The 18,974-nt window shown below is 33.3% G+C and overlaps 1 protein-coding gene across 29 annotated transcripts in view; it reads right to left on the reverse strand.

Moving 5' to 3' along the window:
- PIGN (phosphatidylinositol glycan anchor biosynthesis class N) overlaps positions 1 to 18,974 on the reverse strand; it is a 141,861-nt gene that overhangs the window by 62,136 nt on the left and 60,751 nt on the right. For 24 of the 29 annotated variants that reach the window (XM_054672088.2, XM_009434093.5, XM_024350915.3 and 21 more), the window contains 3 exons: positions 7,267 to 7,345; positions 5,826 to 6,008; positions 2,465 to 2,604 (listed from right to left, as the gene is read on the reverse strand). The exons of the other annotated variants lie outside the window; for them this stretch is intronic. In XM_054672088.2, the coding sequence (XP_054528063.2) occupies positions 2,465 to 2,604; positions 5,826 to 6,008; positions 7,267 to 7,345 (402 nt within the window). The remainder of the gene's footprint in view (positions 1 to 2,464; positions 2,605 to 5,825; positions 6,009 to 7,266; positions 7,346 to 18,974) is intronic. 29 annotated transcript variants of the gene reach the window in all.

The raw sequence follows: 18,974 nt of genomic DNA on the forward strand, positions 1-18,974 counted from the left end.
TCACCTGAGGTCACAAGTTTGAGACCAGCCTGGCCAACATGGTGAAACCCCATCTCTACTAAAAATACAAAATTAGCCAGGCGTGATGGCACATGCCTGTAATCCCAGCTACTCAGGAGGCTGAGACAGGAGAATCGCTTGAACCTGGGAGGTGGAGGTTGCAGTCAGCTGAGATCATGCCATTGCACTCCAGCCCAGACAACAAGAACGAAATGCTGTCTCAAAAAAAAAAAAAGAAAATGATCACAAAAGTTTGCTTGGTTTTTATAAGCATTAATGACAATAAATGAATCTTGTTTGATCTTAGTTTAAACATGGATTCATACAATTACAGATACAACATCAATATAAAACACAATGAATCCAAATGCATATAAACTGAAAAATTTTTTAAAATTCACCCAAGTAATCCTATATTTAAATCTTAATGAAATAAAGGTAGGGTTTCCTAATCTAGTTAGGGAAAAATCTTAATTACATTTTCTAACTGAGCTAAATAACCTTTTCCAAACCCAATTTAAGATGTCACTAATTGTACACTAACTGTAATCAAGTGAACTCATAACCATCAAAAATGTATTACATACTTGAGTACTTTTTACATTTCATCACTAGGAAAAAAAGTTAACATTTGTAGTGCATTATTAAGTAGGTAATTTTAGAAGGTCAGTATCATTTGGTTTATGACCTTTCTCTGACTGAAAGCAACGGCTGCAGAATTTCATCAAAACGAGGAAGGTGCCATGTAGGAAAGAAAAGCTAACACCAGTCAAAAGGGGAATGTTTCTTTTATTCTTAACAATGAATAAGCACAGAGGATCAACAGATGATTTTGTAAAATCATTTAGAAGACTGTGAATTTTTATGTCTTTTTCCTATACAATCTATCAAAAAGATAAAGATAGGACACAACATACTTTCAAAATCATGTTTTCCCTTAAAATTTAAATATATATGTTTTCTTCATAATTAGGACATTTAATAATTCAGGAGGGGTTCTGTACTAGATACAATTTTCTGCAAAGACAAAACCTTTTGTTCTAAAAGTTTAAAAACCAGACTAAATGACATTTTTAAAAATCTGAGTTAAATATGCGTATGCAACAACCCTATTCCTTTCAAATGGAGAGGTAACAATATGTTATTTGATCAGTGTCTTTTTGCCTTATAGTTAATATTTTAAGCATTTTAATATTAATATTAATTTTTGATATTTTTAAGTTAATTTTTTTTTTTTTTGAGACAGAGTCTCACTCTGTCGCTCAGGCTGGAGTGCAGTGGTGCAATCTTGGCTCACTGCAACCTCCACCTCCTGGGTTCAAGCAATTCTCATGCCTCAGCCTCCTGAGTAGCTGGAATTACAGGTGCATACCACCATGCCCAGCTAATTTTTGTATTTTTAGTAGAAACATTTTGCCATGTTGGTCAGGCTGGTCTCGAACTCCTGACCTCAAGTGATCCACCTGCCTTGGCCTCCCAAAGTGCTGGGATTACAGGCGTGAGCCCTTGCGCCCAGCCAACTCTGAAATATTTTTAATACATCAGGTTTTAAAAGAAGGGAGAAGCAGTCAAAGCTAAAGTTAAGAAAAATTAGAATAAAAGTATGCATAGTGTCATGATGCACATGTTAAGCCAACCTTGGGGATACCCTTATTATAACAGGCTCTCATTCTTTCATTGACTTTAGGGGTCTGGTTTGCTCAGAAAATACTTTGATATCCATGACTAAGTTTAAATTATAGATTACTGGTGTAAAAACAGAAACCAATAAGATCTGCAACATGACTCCGGCTGCCAGTGAGCATGAACTAGTACTCCCTTCTAGTGGTTTTATTAAAAGTGTTTGAAACTCACCAAAGAGCCTTACTTCTAATGTTTTCTACAATGTTAACAATACACTCTATTTTAAGTACAACCTGTGAGGAAGCACTTACAGGTAGAACCACAGCACATGTGAAAAATATAGACTAATCTCTGTGTGTAAATATAACTGTATTAGATTTAACTACAAAGTTTAATTTATCTAGATCTACACGACTGCTAGGAAAGGAGGAGTCAAAATGTATGGAAATAAAACATGCAAATATCTTTGTCAAATATGAAGATATATTGGAATCTGAGATGATGACGCAAGTTCAAAATGCAAGTTAGTCTAGGCATACTATGATCAATATTAATCGTTACTTTTATTCCATTTTTTTTCTATAAAAGATACACAAAGAAGTGAACACTGCCACTTCAGAAAAATAAAGATGAAGTCAAAAGGGAAAAGTACAACAAAAAGAATGTTTATATCCTACTCAACATTTATGCAGTTATAAATGAAGTGAGAGGGACTGGAGATTTGAAAGTACAGTATTATAAATATATTTGATGACTTATGGTACAGAAATCTAATGCATTTTAAATACAGATTTAACTGTCAATGAAGTGAAAAAACAAGGCAGCAAGATGCATTACTTACTCTCTTAGAACCGCATACCATATTGGCACTGGCAACAAACCATATACATAATATTTCCAGGGACAGGCTTGAATCAGCAGAAAAAATGCTACTAAAATGCCAATAGCTACAAAACTACAAGGCAGGAGATGGCTTGGTTTCTGAAAAATCAAACAAAACATTGAAACACTTCCAAACCAATGGTAATTGATAGGTTTTAAAAGAGATTTTATAAAGTGAAGAAAACCTATTACTTTCTTTCAATGGTTATACTACTAGATGATTAATCAAACAGCTGCATTAAGACAAGGAAAAAAATCTATTATTTGAGGAGCATATTAGAGAGGAAAAACCTAGATAACCTGAAATTGCTGCAATTAAGCAATTCTCAACTTAAAAGTGACTATGGCCTTAAAGTTTGTTTGCAAGTAACTTGTTCAGAATTCTGAACATGTTTCCTTTTAGGAATAATTTTATAAATGTTCATTGAGTTCTCTGGATAACTCGCAAAAGCCTATTTAATCCATAATAAGGTATGGGACTTAATTATCATTTGGAACAATGTCTTATCTATTCAAGCTCCAATGTGACATGCTATCTAAGCTTCTCTCTCTATTGCCCACCCAATAGAAACTTCATTCAGTCATATGCACTCTTCCCAATCACCTGCCAAAACAGAGTGAATTACATCAATGTAATTCACTAGTGATAGTCTGCATGGTGTAAAGGTCAGGGACTTTAAGTACAGGAGATTATCCTAGATAATCTGGGTGGTCCTCATTCAATCCGTTGAAAACCTTTAAGAGCAAAACTAAGGGTTCCCTAAAGGAGAAATTCTACCTGTTGAGTGCAGCTTCAGCTCCTGCTGGCGAGTTCAGTCTGCCTTTCCTGACAGCCTGACCTGTGAATTTAGGACTTGCCTAACTAGGCCCCACAATCACATAAGCCAATTTCTTATACTACATGGCACATGTGTACATATGTAACAAACCTGCACATTGTGCATATGTACCCTAGAACTTAAAGTATAATAAAATATGTATATATAAAAAATACATATATATAAATATGTATATATATAATATATATATAGCCTCCTGGTTCTATTTCTCTGGTTTTTATTAACGTACCAACTCCTCACTAAATAAAGTGTAAATGCTGCAGTCCAGCATTTGAAGGCTTTGATTACTTCAGCCTAATCTATATTGTATTATTTCTGATCAGTCCCTTGAACAAACCTCCCACATTCTATACAAAGTGAACTATTTATTTTGAAGGAAGCGTGGCATAGAAACAGAAAGAATTCAAGTGTCAGAAAATATGGGCTCTGTCATTTAAAACCCGTGTGTCCTTGTGGAAAACAGGTAATTTTTCTGAGCCTAAATCCCTCCATCTATATTATGAGAATCATAACCACCAAATTTAGGGTAGTGTTAAGCCTAACTAAATAACTTACATAAAGCACCCAGGGCAGTCCTGGAACAGCGGGGCTCAATACATACTACTATTATCCCAGCAGAACAGTACATCTTCCCAAATCTGCCTCTGTTTACATCATTCAGTTTGCTTTAATTCTCAACCTCTCCCTAGATTCTGACTGTTAAACTCCCACCAAGACTTACTTTTTCCTATTATCGTCACCCTAAAGTCAGCTCTCATATTTAAAATATGATAGTCTTTTTATTATCCCAAACACTTTACATATCTTAAAGTTTTCTTTTGTAGTCGAGTGTAGATATAGTGACTTATGCCTGGTAAGGTGGTTATATGTGTACACATCTCTTACCTACTTTATTAAATTCTAAGCTTCTTGATGGCAGAATCTGAATCCTTTATTTCTTTGTATAGCCTATACAGCAAGCTTGTCCAGTCTGCAGCCCACAGGCCACCTGTGGTCCAGGACAGCTCTGAATGTGGTGCCAACACAAATTCATAAGCTTTCTTAGAACATAATGAGGTATTTTGCAAAATTGTTTTTTAAAGCTCATCAGCTGTTGATAGTGTATTTTATGTGTGCCCCAGGACAATTATTCTTTTTCCAATGTGGCTTAGGGTAGCCAAAAGATTGGATACCCTTGCCAGCATCTAGCATTGTACCATACACTCAATTAAATATTGGCTGTATTATCAGATTAATGAATAAAGAAGAACGATCAGCTATGAAATCTTGTTAACATATCAATATAAAAACATATTTTTTTCTCAATAAACTGAATATCAGGATAAACATGAAAAGGCACTCTCTGGCCCAAGACTGCTCTGGATTAAAGTCTCAGTCCCTCACATGCTATCTGAGTGGCCTTTAATAAGTAACTTAATCCTCCTCAGCTTCAGCTTCCTTTTTTGCAAACATAAATTATGTCTACTTCTAGCACTGTTATGAGTTCTAAGAATGCCTAGATATAATTCCCATTCCAGCCAATTTCACATACACTCAAATAATTAAAATTACTTGGGGGAAATTATTTAAGATACATTAAAGCATTATACAAAATTATAATAAACACTAATGGCCTTACTTCCATTACAGAATAATAAAATATAAAATTGGAAAAGTTACCACTGGAAATATCTGCAGACTATTATTAAAAATACACCACCAGGATATATTACTTTTTAGAGAACTTGAACATGGTAGTAATCATTAAAGAGAATGAAGCAAAGGAAATGAAAGTGGCATAGTGTCCCTGGTAAATGATAGTTAGAAATATATTTTAAAAGAGTAAAGTGTTTTAATATAGTAAAACCCTACACATACTGTTATATTGTCTCAGCAATATGAAGTATCATTAAAGAGATTTTTTTAATTTTTATTTTTTCACTGAAAGCATAGTAAAGTAGGAACAAATTCTTAAAATAAGAATACTTGGAAAGGTCTAGAAATCTGCATTTTGAGAAACTTCAAAAAGTTAAAAGAAGGTAAGTAATTAAAAAATGTATACATCATTTAAGAAGAAACATTATGAGCAAATAATTTTATTGTTTTCTAGCTCCCAAACTTTTAATATCAGATAAAATTAAACATATTGTTTTGAAGTAGTTTTCTGATCAGTTGTACTAGAAAGATATGGAATACTTATAAAATGCTAGTTATAAAATAAAACAGAAGGTCAACACCATTGATAACATAGGAGCACTTAAATTACTTACACCTCTATCTTTATAGCTTTCTTAAGTTATAGGATCCTTATTATCAATATATCTTTTTCTCAACTGAAGAAACAGAGATAAGTGAGGAAAAATCCAATACAATAAAAGCAAATGAAAGATAAACAAGAGTTAGCTTAGAACAACGACTTGCACATCCTATAAACTCATTACACTGGATTCAGTACTAGTGATTTTATACCATCATCTGAATCCTCACATTTTCTAAACGTACCTTCACTTCTTTACTAACACCTTTTATAAGGTTGGAATGAGACTTGATGATCAACAAAGAGGCATAAGATATCCATCCCACAAAACCAATAACAACATTGACGCCCAAAAAGAATCTGTCATATGTGTGATAATAGGACAATCCTTTCAATGCAAGATGAATTAGCTCCTTGCAAAGGGAGACCTATGGAGAAAAAACATATATAACTTGCTAACAGAAATAATAAGAAAACCTACATTTTAAAGAAAGGAAAATTTTAAATTCCTAACAGCCAAACTGTTGTATTAAAATTAGTGAGTAACTGTAGATGATGGATTAAGAACAGATTTTAATTGTTCCAGGATCTTCTTTTAAAGTATGAGAAAAATTTGGAATAAAATGAACTTTTTAATCTTAATAAGAAAGGGCATTTTAAATGTAAACTATTTGTGTTGTATATGTGTGTTTGTGGAAATGATATTCAGACAACTCATAAAATAAATGAAGGCTCTCTAATATAGGTCCCAAATAATGATAATGGCCATATTTATATTTTTTATTTTCTCATATGAGATTACTCAAATCAGTTATAAAACATCATTAAGTAGCTTAATATTTTACAGGAGAAGAATAGCTTATCATTTTAAAGTCATCAAAAAAAGTATTAGAAATGCATGGATTGGCAATTATTTAGGCAATTTTAGAAAAGAAAACAGAATTCTTTTCTACTTTAAAATTAAATGACCATTTAACAAACAAAAATTAATGAAAAACAGTGAGATAGGAGTTTGGAAGAGTCAAAATTTCAACATGAATCATTAGACTTTTAATAATGTATAGATAATTCCAAGTGGCAAACATATAGTATTCTAAAATATTATACATTAAGAAGGGTGACACAAACTTGGCATCTATTTTCTCATTTTAAAAAATGGTAATAGTTTATTTCTAATGCTAACCTTAAAAAATGTGAGCCGGGTGCGGTGGCTCATGCCTGTAATCCCAGCACTTTGGGAAGCCAAGGCGGGTGGATCACCTGATGTCAGAAGTTCGAGACCAGCCTGGCCAACATGGCAAAACCCCATCTCTACTAAAAATACAAAAACTAGCTGGGCGTTGTGGCGCATGCCTGTAATCCCAGCTACTCAGGAGGCTGAGGCAGGAGGATTGCTTGAACCTGGGAGGTGGAGGTTGCAGTGAGCTGAGATTGTGCCACTGCACTCCAGCCTGGGCAACAGCGAGACTCTGTCTCAAAAAAAAAAAAAAAAATTTACCCATAATATAGTTGAAATAAGAGAGATCTGTCCACTGCTAAAGCAGCTACTCAGGAAATGCAATCCTTCCTTGAGGGCTCAAGAAAGCTCCCTGGCCTGCCTACTTTGCTCTCCATTGCCATATTTTTCTCCTCTCCATCCCCAAAATGATAATCAGCTATTTATGTCTATAAGGCCGGTATACTTACCACTTCGTCAAACTTTCTGTGTTTTATATAAGATCTTGCTTTTCTTAAAATGTTGAACTGTTTGGAATCAGAAAGCAGTCTATATATAAAAAAAAGAATAGGTTTAAAGGGTTTCCTCATTCCAAGTATATGTTTATTTTTTCCCCTTAATTAAAAAAAAAGATAGTGAAAATTACAAAACAGCAAACGAAACAAAAATCAAAGAAAAAAACCTGAATTGCTGTTGGTTCTCTGAAGTCTTCCAAGAAATAGCTTATAGTTAAATTTGGTTTTCTTGACTCAAAGTTTCAAATGCTAAACTACACTTATGAAAGTCATATAATCCATCATTCTGAAGAAATGTAATACTCTGGCTAACAAAGAAATTCTGATTAAATGGAAGTAATTAGCAGAACACCAAACGTATGGCATGAGCTCTGCCACTCAGTTGTCCTGTGCTCATGGCAGACTTCACGTGATTGAGGACAGATCCATCAATGTTCTTTTTATCCCTGAGCCAAACAGGGCCTGAGAATTCTTATTATCAAAGAGCTCCAGGCAGACACTAACCACCATTGGAAGTTAATGAATAATTTGAACCTATTTGCTATTTTTATACTATATCGTATACCCTCTTGGTTCCTCTTTCATTTCTCTTTCCACCATTTCCCTATCCTGTTTTACCAGAGTAGAAACACTAAATACGCAAGAGAAATACTCCCAAAAAATACTGCATAACCCAAAACTACATAAAACAAGTCATTAAATTTATGGAATGTAGAAATTGAGGAAATATAACCAGAATTTAATTGCCTTAATGAAATAAATCGATATATTTAAATTCAAATTTGAATATAAGCTGCTTAACTAAAACCTACATGTCTAAAATGAATGCCTTTACATTTTAAAAATGCAAGCAAAGTTATTTAAGGCTATATTAGGTTGGATCACATGAAATTGATGTTTCATAGGCCAAAAACTACTAAATTAAATATTGGCAACTGCACATGGGTCGACATAATATAATCACTTATCTTCTTTCTACTTGGCTCAAGCAGTCTCTGAAGAGATAGGACTGAGACTTGTACAAAGTAAATCTTTTAAGCAGTAATTATTAATTTGGGAGGGGGGAGGGTCAGAGACTTCTTTCAGAATCTGAAACCCTTGTCTAGAAAATGTACATAATCCAAAATTTAAAATATAATTTCAGAAAATTCATAAACCCAGAAGCTTATCTATGAACTCTCTCAGAGTTCTATGGGATACTCTGATTAAGGATCTGTGCTTTGGCTTGGGACAGTGGTTCATGCTTGTAGTCCCAGCACTTAGGGGGAACAAGGTAGGAGGATCACTAGAGGTCAGGCGTTCGAGACCAGCTTGGGCAACAAAGCAAGACCTCATTTCTACAAAAGATAAAAAAAGAATCTGTGCCTACTCTAAGAGCTCCCAGATATTCCAACTCAGGGGAACCCAACCACACTAGGTTCTCATGTTGCAGACTGCAGGAAAATTCCCCACCACTGGATTCACTGGGATTTGGAGGGAAAAGGTGCCACAAGGCAAAAACACATGAAAGAAAAACAAGTTACTTTAAAATGTTGCTTTGATCCAGTTCTCTGTCCCTTCAGACACCATACATTTTGAAGTGTTTTCCCAGAAGCCTTAGTATAGCAATTACTGTGCCAAAGTGCATAGGCATTTTTTGGAAGGCTATATCTAAGTTGAATTTCCCAAATTTCCATAAAAGCTTTCTAGTTGACCTCCTTCCTCTTGCTCTGATCCACTCAGCTTCCTAAAATACTGATTGCATCCCCTCACTTACAATTGATATGGGCATCTCACTGTCTACTTCATCAATTCTAATCTTCCTGGACTATTGATGACCCTCTGCTGCTACTTCACTTAATTTCCCATTATCGCAAATGTGTACCCTCAGCTGCATAATGGTGAAACTCTTCAAGCTTCACCTAGCTGGTATCGTAAAGATGTTCCCCTCTTTGCTTTCTAAAATCAAATATTCATCATCCTTTATGGTCTACTCCAAATCTCACTTCACATCATTAGCACTTCAGTTAGTGGTCTAATGATCAGTTTATTTCTCTTCAATTAAATTTTAGCCTCCATGTGGGCCAAGATAATGTCTTATATTCCATTAATATCCACAATAATACTTAGCAAAGTGCTAAAGCACATAAAATGAATCAATAAATCTTGAATACAATGCTATCAAAATATTGCAGACCTAAAAAAGGAAGAAAAATAAGAGACTACCATACATTGCCATTTGTAATGTACCTAAAATTTAAAATAAAAAGAAAGAAAAAAAAGCTTGTCTGAAGCTAAATTACTTAAGCTAATTTAACAGACATTCTGTTAAGTGAAGTCTTATGAAGAATGAGAGAAAAAAATTCTTAAGGAGAAATATTTACATTATATATTATGTTATGTTATATTATATTGGAAGTATTAAGGTAAAGAAACAGGAGTCAGGGTAATTTGTAATTTTTCCTAAATGCACTATTTATAAAACTTGGGACATGCCAAAGGTAGACATATCAAAGATTTGCAATATATCTGGAATTCACCAAATGTTCTATACAAGCCTCACTGTATCACCATGACATTAAAGACTCTCATACACTTGTCCCCAAATATAAGTTTTATTTTTAGTTTTCCATCAGATTGAGAGGGGATATAAAGTAAATTTTCTTGGTATCACATACTTTAAACATAAAGAGGTTTTGTAAGAAATATAAAGTCTAGAATATAGAGTAAAATATGTTCAGATTTATGTAAACAAAACCAAATAACAACAAAATAAATGGGGGTTGGCAGAGGAGTAATTAAAGGAATGCCATATGTGAACTAAAATGAACAAGAGAGATCTATACATATAAACATGGATAAATCCTGAAAACCAAACTAAATGGAAAAAAGAACTGTTAAATAAAATAGATTTTTAAAATAGGGATTGAAGTGTATTACACCATTTTATTCCTCAGCGCCGCCCCCCCCCCCAAAAGAATCTAAATATGGTAAAATGTTAACATTTTCTTAAACCTGAGTTGTGGGTACAACAATTTTTATTATATCCTCTATTCTTTTCAGCATGTTTGAAATATTTATAAATAAAACTTGAAATATAACAAGAAGGATATACATATATCATGTATACATATGTATTCTTGTCTACTTCATCAATTCTATTCTATCAATTCTTGTCTACGTCATCAAAGCTATTTTTTTTAGCTCCCACATATGAGTGAGAACATGTAAAATTCGTCTTTCTGTGGCGGCCTTATTTCACTTAACATAATGATCTCCAGTTCCACCCATGTTGCTGCAAGTGACAGGATTTCATTCTTTTTTATGAATGAATAATATCACAATATACATGACGCATCATGTATATATACCATATTTTCTTTATCCTTTAATCCACTGATGGGCACTTGGATTGATTCCATATTTTAGCTACTGCAATAAACATAGGAGTGCAGATTATCTCTTCAATATATTGATTTCCTTTCTTTTGTATATTATTGGATATTATTTAGATTATATTCCTGTATATATGTATACATGATATAGATAGATAGATACATAATAAACTGCAACTTTGCCTCCAAAGAAAAAGACTGTAAGACTGGAATACAGGAGGAAAAGTGACTTTTTATTATTGTTTGTATAAATTTTATTGTGTGCATGCATTACTTGTTCATTAACACTTTTAAATAAAATGATTAAAACACTAAGATTTAACCATAACTTCTGGTTATGCCAGAGAAGCTTTGGGCATAGCAATGCTCCCACCAAGAACAACTAGAAAGCCCAATAAAATAAATTTGAAGGTACCCAAACAATCAAGTAATGAAAGGCTAAGATCCTAGAGAGAAGGAAACCACAGGGAAGTAATCCAAAATTCTACAAACTGTAACTCTGAGGGAATCTACCATTCTTATTCTTGGCACAAAGCAAGAGGCTGAGAATTTGGGGATATAGCTGCTGCCAGGAAGTAGAGAATCCAAGAGTCTCTGGCAATCTTGGAAGACTGGAGAGATAAAAATTAAAGTTTTTAGCTGCCAATGCAGCCAGAACTTGAGGACCTAAAAAGGAAGAAAAATAAGAAAATAATATACATTTTCATTGTGGATTTTTTAAGAAAGACATTTTAAAAGTGCATCTGGAATTTTAAACTAACACATATTCTGAGGTGAAATCTTAAGAAGAGTGAGAGAAAGAGCTTTTATAAGAAAGAAATATTATATTATACTATATTATTCAGAGAACTCAGGTAAAGAAAGAAAGGCCAAGTCTTGGTGAGAAAAGAGGTGAAAAAAAAAAAAGTAAGTCTGACACTCATTTGTATAGAACAAGAGGACAAGAAGCTAAGAAGAATGCCCCTGAAAAGCAGACAGAAGTTTTGGTAGTCTCAAGATGTACAAGAGACAAAAATTGGTATTCAGTGACCACTAGAGAAGAAAGGTTCTAGATACTACAAGGTCTGTATTGGGATCCCTGAGATACTACACTCTAAGAACAGAGACAAACCAGAGATCAAAGGAGGCTTAAAATCGCAGCACGGCCTTGAGTCAGCCACTACTCTATGTGGCCATCAGAGGACAAGGCAAAACCTCTCTGGAGAAAAATGAGATAATCCAGAGATTCTAAAACTTTTAATATATAAAGATAAGGATTCATTTTAAAACTACCAGACTTAACAAACAAGACCAATTGAAAAAAAAAGAATCGAAACAAACTCACAAATGGTTTGGTTATTGGTATTATGAGGTACAGATGCTAAAATAATTATGGTTAATATGTCAAGAAGACAAGACAGAAAGTTGTACCAAAGAACAGAATCTATTTTTTTAATAATCAAAATGGAAGTTCTAGAATTTAAAAACATTTAACAAGTGAAATTAAGAACTCAATAACAGCAATCTAGACACAACAGAAGATAAATCTGGTGTAACTCATGACAGAATCAGTAGAAAATATCTTGCCTGGGCTGGGCGCGATGGCTCACGCCTGTAATCCCAACACTTTGGGAGGCCAAGGTGGGCGGATCACTTGAGGTCAGGAGTTTGAGACCAGCCTGGCCAACATGGTGAAACCCAGTCTCTACTAAAAGTACAAAACTTAGCCGGGTGTGGTGGTGCGTGCCTTTAAACCCAGCTACTCAGGAGGTTGAGGCAGGAGAATCGCTTGAACCTGAGAGGCAGAGGTTGCAGTGAGTCAAGATCATAACACTGCACTCCAGCCTGGGCAACAGAGTGAGACTCTGTCTCAAAAAAAAAAAGAAAGAAAGAAAAAGAAAAAAGAAAAGAAAATACCTTGCCTGAAGCTTGAAGAGCAAAAAGACAGAAAAATACTAAAAGATTATACAAATAGAATGCGAGTCATGATGAAACAGGTCTAATATGAATGTAATTGGAATCCAGAGAGGGAGAGATGGAATATGGCAGAAGCAATATCTGATAAGATAAAGGCCAAGAACTTTACAAAACTAATGAAAAATACTAATCCACAGATTTAAGAACATCTACAAACCCCAAGCAAAATAACTACAAAGAAAACCATGTATATGGACAGGCAGTAAAACTGCTGAAAACCAGTCAAAGAGAAAATCTTAAAAGCAGCTGAGGGAAGGGGAAGGGGAAGGGGACAAATTGCCTTCAAACAAATGACATTAAAACAGTTGGTCACTGAACAGGAATGATGGAATGACATCCTTAAGTTTCTGAAAGAAAATAACTGACAATCTAGAATTTCACTTGAAAAGATGTTTGAAAAGTAAAGGTAAAATAATGAATTTTCAAACAAATAACAACAGAAAGATATCTTTCATTGGCAAATACCCTTGAAAAGAAATGTCATATCATAGACAAGAAATACAGAAATGTGGAGAGGAATGAAGAGCAAAAGGCACAGTGAATATATGAGTAAATCTAAATAAATGTTGATAATACAAGGCAAAAAGTTGAAATGTAGCAATATACTTATAATTAAAATATATAACAATAACATCAAAGGTATGAAAGTTATTTAATTTACATTAATTTAATTTATATTAAACTAATAATGAGCCCAAAATGCTTGTCATAATCTTTAACATAACCATGAAAAGGATGTATAAATAACAAGCCAATGTGTGGGCAGGGGAGGGCTGGAAAATTAAAATAATTTAAAATAGTTAACCCTACAAAAAAACAAAATAACACAGAAAAAGGAACATAAAACAGATGGGATAAATGGAAAGCAAACCTAAATATATCAGTTATTATAGTAAGTATAAATGGTCAGAAAACACCAACTAAAAGAAAAAAAAGTAGAATACTGGATAAAAAAACAAACAACAAAGTCAATTATGTGCTACTTACAGAAGACATACCTTAAATATAAGAACATCAAAATGTTAAAAGTGAAAGGATATGAGAAAAGACATAACACACAAATACAAACAATGCTGCTGTCATTATACTAATATAAGTCCAGGCATTGACTTTAAGGCAAAAGTCTTAAGATAGGGTGAGGGCATTGGCAAGGGCATTTGCCAATGACACACTAGAATGCAAAGACTAAGGTAATGCTGAGAGATGATGTAAGGCACAATAGAAAGCCAGGGATATTTCTGAAGAAGAAAAGGCTACAATAGCAGCCAGCAGTGTCATTTTAGTCTTAGGAAAAGTTGTTCTAGTAAGTCACATAAAGAGTTGGCACCACAATTCCTGTGCCCAGACCTCAGAATTCACCCATCAAACCACAGAGGTAAAAAAATTCCCATTCTAAACCTTATTCAGGCAATAAATCCAAGCACTTTACACATTTTTATCACTAAAAGCTGATAATCGATTGAATATTATTCAATAAATATTGAATATTTTATTGTTATACATGAGTTAACACATAAATTATTCCATGATGCAGAAAAGTTTCTACTTCTTAAGGGCACAACCTTTTGCAGGGAATTCTATTTATCTGAATGGATGGTAAGAACATTTCCTATCTATTCTTTTTAGCTCCCACATATGAGTGAGACCATGTAAAATTTGACTTTCTGTGTCGCTCTTATTTCACTTAACATAATGATCTCCAGTTCCACTCATGTTGCTGCCAGTGACAGGATTTCATTCCTTTTTTATGAATGAATAACATTGCATCATGTATATATACCATATTTTCTTTATCCCTTAATCTACTGATGGGCACTTAGATTGATTCCATATTTTAGCTACTGTGAGTAGTACTGCAATAAACACGGGAGTGCAGATTATCTCTTCAATATATTGATTTCCTTTCTTTTAGATATATATACCTAGTAGTGGAATTGTTGGATCATATGGTAGTTCTATATTTAGTTTTTTGAGGAACCTCCAAACTGTCTTCCATGGTGGTTGTACTAATTTACATTCCCACCAACAGTACACAGGGAGTAGAGAGTAGACTGGTGGTTACCAGAGGTTAGAAAAGTAGAGGGGAGAAGGCAATGAAGAGAGGCGGATTAATAAGTATAAATAACACAGTTTGATAGAAGAAATAAGAGCTGGTGTTCAATAGAGCAGTAGGATGACTATGGTTAACATTAATCTATTATACATTTCAAAATAGCTAGAACAGAATAATTAAAAAGTTCCTGGTGTACAGAAAAGATAACTATTTAAGGTAATGGACATCCAAATTTCCCTGATTTGATTATATGAATGTATCATGTACCCCTAAAATATGTATATAATGCATCAATTTTACAAAGAAAATTTTCAAACTAAAATTCCTAGATTACTCATATAAGCTACATTTCTACTTAACTTCCTTATATTATTTTTATTTCAATTAATATTTCTTTTATAATATTCAGAATCTAATAGCAAATTTTTATCAGTTCCCTCTTAATGAATGCATATGCCTAGCACTTCCTTGCTTCTAGGTTGATAGCACAAACAGCGACAAGGACATCTGGAGTGGATTCAGAATAGCAGCAAGATCAAATACAGGGTTGAAAATTAACTTTCCCTAAGGAAAGGATGAAGGAACTACATAATTTAATATGGTGAAGAGAAGACTTCTGGAATGAAAATATGTTCTCAGATGCTAATAAAAAAGACCCTGATCAGTTATTCTTACTTGTGAAAAGTAAATTGATTTACTTGGTACGAGAATCTTTGTTCAGAGAATATGTTTTCTTTTCAAGAAAGCAGTTTAAACATTGACACCAAAGAGTTTAGATTCCTTCCAGTTCCCTCTAGACCTATCTTTCTTCTTTTTCCAAAATAATACAAGTTTTAGATATAATATAGTATAATAATGATAAATTATTCATCTATAAAGTCTCTGGGATATTTGCAGTGTTAATTAACTCTCATGCCCTTATAAAGAATAAGCCAGCAATGGAATGTAAATTTTTGATAAACAAAAATGACCATAATAGAGGCTGGGTGCAGGGACTCAGGCACTTAGTACTTTGGGAGGCCAAGACAGGAGGATTGCTTGAGGCCAGGAGCTCGAGACTAGCCTTGGCAACATTAGCCAAGCATGGTGTTGCTCACCTGTTGTCCTAGCTACTCAGAAGGCTGAGGCAGGAGGACAGCTTGAGCCCAGGAAGTCAAGGCCCCAGTGAGCCATGACTGGGCCACTATACTGCAGCCTGGGCAACAGAGTGAGACCCTCTTTCTAAAAATGAGATTTAAAAAAATGAAAGACTATCATAGAAAAAAATTCTTAAAGCCTTAATAATTGCTGGAAAGTTACTTAAGTGATCAAATCTGCACTTAAATGCCTAAAAGATGATGGAAAATGAGGATAATAAAAACATACTGTCTACTGATGAGAAAAAACAAACCATGTCTTCAGTGAAAAAGAAGGCACATTAAGAACTAAATGGCTGAAAAAAACCTATCATGATATTAATTTGCTGATAAGAACTTTCAAAGAATATTACCATTTATTCCATAGACCAAATCAGGATGATTTTTATTCCTAAAATCAGGATGAAAATAAGAGTGAGGAAACTGAAAGATATTAGAAAGCAGTTGTATGATGAATATCCAATTCATTTCACCTTTTGAATTAAGATAATAAGAGTCTGATACCAACCTAGTTTAACAAGAAAATATGGTATTATCCACATCTATTCAGTTTTTGAATTTTAGATATTAAGGGAGAGTTTGAATAGTAAGGGGCATCTAAAATATTAACTGAATGTTTGGTTCCTATGTTAGGAAAACTAGTTAGCATAATGAGGAATAGGAAAGGATACTTGAATGCAGACAATAGGAAACTTGGAAGGCCAGAGAAGAAGGAGATCCACTAATTTTATCACATGTTATAACTCATATCTTTTGTGACTATAAAAATGAAAAAAAAAGTGAGACAAAACTGTATAGAAAAGGTTTCTTAAAATTCTACTTTTATGAATTAATTATGAGCCCTAATGCATGAAGCATCATATAGAGAGACTGAAACACTCAAATTTTCACAAAGGTGTTATGACACTAAACTTGTTGGCTTACCTCCCTGACAGCTCCTTATTCAGAAATGGAATAACTTCTTAACAATAAAAACTGACTATGTCTATATAATGAGCTGTCATTAAGATCAGATTTTGAGAAAAATGATTAAATAAACCACAGCAACATTAGTAGACCAAGCATTCCACAGAAATACCATTATTTACTATATTACTGAACTATACATGTGATCTAAATCTGCTTAAAAGAATACTTACCAAATTTCACCAAATTTACTAATTTACCAAAAAAGATCTGATGGTATTCCCTTTAAAAAATAAAGGTACTAAATTACATATCATTTGAGGCAGAAGGAATGGCAAAAAAAGACACCAGATTAGGAGAGAGACTGTCTAGATTCAAGTTTTAGCTGTAAATCTCACTAGCAAGGTAACTAAGGACTTGGGAGTTTCAGGTTTATTATCTATAAAGTGGAGGAAAACCTGCTTCCCACAACTCACAGGTACCTGTGAATGATATGTGTAAAATGCAAATCTAACCATGCCTTAAAATCCACTACTTTGAGGACAAAGTACAAATGCTAAACCTGCCTATGAGGAGAGATATGGCCCCTGCCCATTCCTCTCTTTTGCTCTTTCCTGCACTTCTTCAAATACCAGACATCATATGCCTTAGGGCTTTCTCCAACATGCTTTGAAATTTTTGTTGTGTTTCCTTTCAATGTGTGTGCATGGGAAAACAGGCAAAATTTATTTTACATTTTGCCTATTTTTCTTTGCTAAAAAACTTTATGTCTCATTATGTGCCTTAATGTAAACCTATTCAGAAAACTATAAACTATAGAAATACTTCTCTTATAAAAACATTTTTCTCATCAAAAAACATGTAATTATTTTTAATAGTTAAATACAAAAAAGCATGAGTAAAAAATAAAAATCACTGCCAGAGCACATATCTTACTAATGTTAGCATTTTTCATTAAATTCCCTTTATATATATATATACACACACACACACACACAAATTTTTAATGTAGTTGTAATCATACCAAATGTGTAACTTTGTAAGTTGCATTTTGTTGATGATTATATTATAAACATTATTCTAAGACATATTAGAACCTGAAAACAGAACATTTAATGGTTGCATAGTCCTTCTAGTAGACAGGTTATTATTGTTCAATTATGTGGTTTTCCATTTTTTTGATTATAAGCAATCCTAAGATGAATACCTTGGGGCAAAGACTTTTTCACATTCACTTCCTGAAGTTCTGTATCACACGATGGAATTGCTTGGTTAAAGATTTTAAATCCTTTAAGGTTCTTTACAGTGTGGAATTTACTCTCCAAAAGAGTGATTATATACGTGTATACTACAACAGCAATTTGTGTCCATTTAGCAACATAATCATATAAAAATCTTTTTTGCTAATTTCAAAAATGGAAAAAAGTATGTCTAACTTGAATTTGTGTTTTTCTTTGATAAATACTAAGGTTGTGTTTGGTGTATATTCTATTACGAAAAAACTTTTTTAAGTCTTGCTTTAAAATGGGATGTTAAAGCTATAAAACTAGAATAACTAAATATTTTAAAATACGAATGAAAAACACAAAAATCAGTGTTTTCATGACATCATACATAACTCACAAAGAATAATTTGGAAAATCTGAATAACAATTCTGAAATACAGTAAGTTACAAAAGTTTTATGACTTACTAGTTGGTGATTACTAGAACCCATCAAGGGTTTTAGTAACCCAATTGTATAACAGTTTACAATTAAAACAGCATGAGAAAAAAATCTGAAAACAAGAGTATCTGGATCAGTCATTGTATCTGTTTTTTGTCCACGCAATTTCTCCACGCAATTTCTATTTTTATTAACAAACAAAAGCAGTTTCAAAAATATTATTATATATATCACAAAATACCATAAGACTTCACCTGTTTGTCCTAAGATTCTTTCAACATATATAACATTTAAATAATAATTATCATACTTTCTAGTGATTAATACATTTTTCTACATTCTGCCAGATAAACTACATATTGATGTCATGAATTCATGGTAAACACTATAGTGTTTGCAAACTGACAAGTTTATGTCATTTTTCTAAAATTTTACCACAGAAAATATCATTTTATATTACAGGTGCTGAGTGATTTATTAGGCTGGAGCAAAAGAACTAGTGTCAACTATGATCAAGGAACATAAAAATCACTGTAATGAAATGCTTATATGTGCTTAAAAGCTTCATGTGAA

This window comes from Pan troglodytes, chromosome 17 (genome assembly GCF_028858775.2).
Source record: "Pan troglodytes isolate AG18354 chromosome 17, NHGRI_mPanTro3-v2.0_pri, whole genome shotgun sequence".
NCBI classification, from domain to species: Eukaryota; Metazoa; Chordata; class Mammalia; order Primates; family Hominidae; genus Pan; species Pan troglodytes.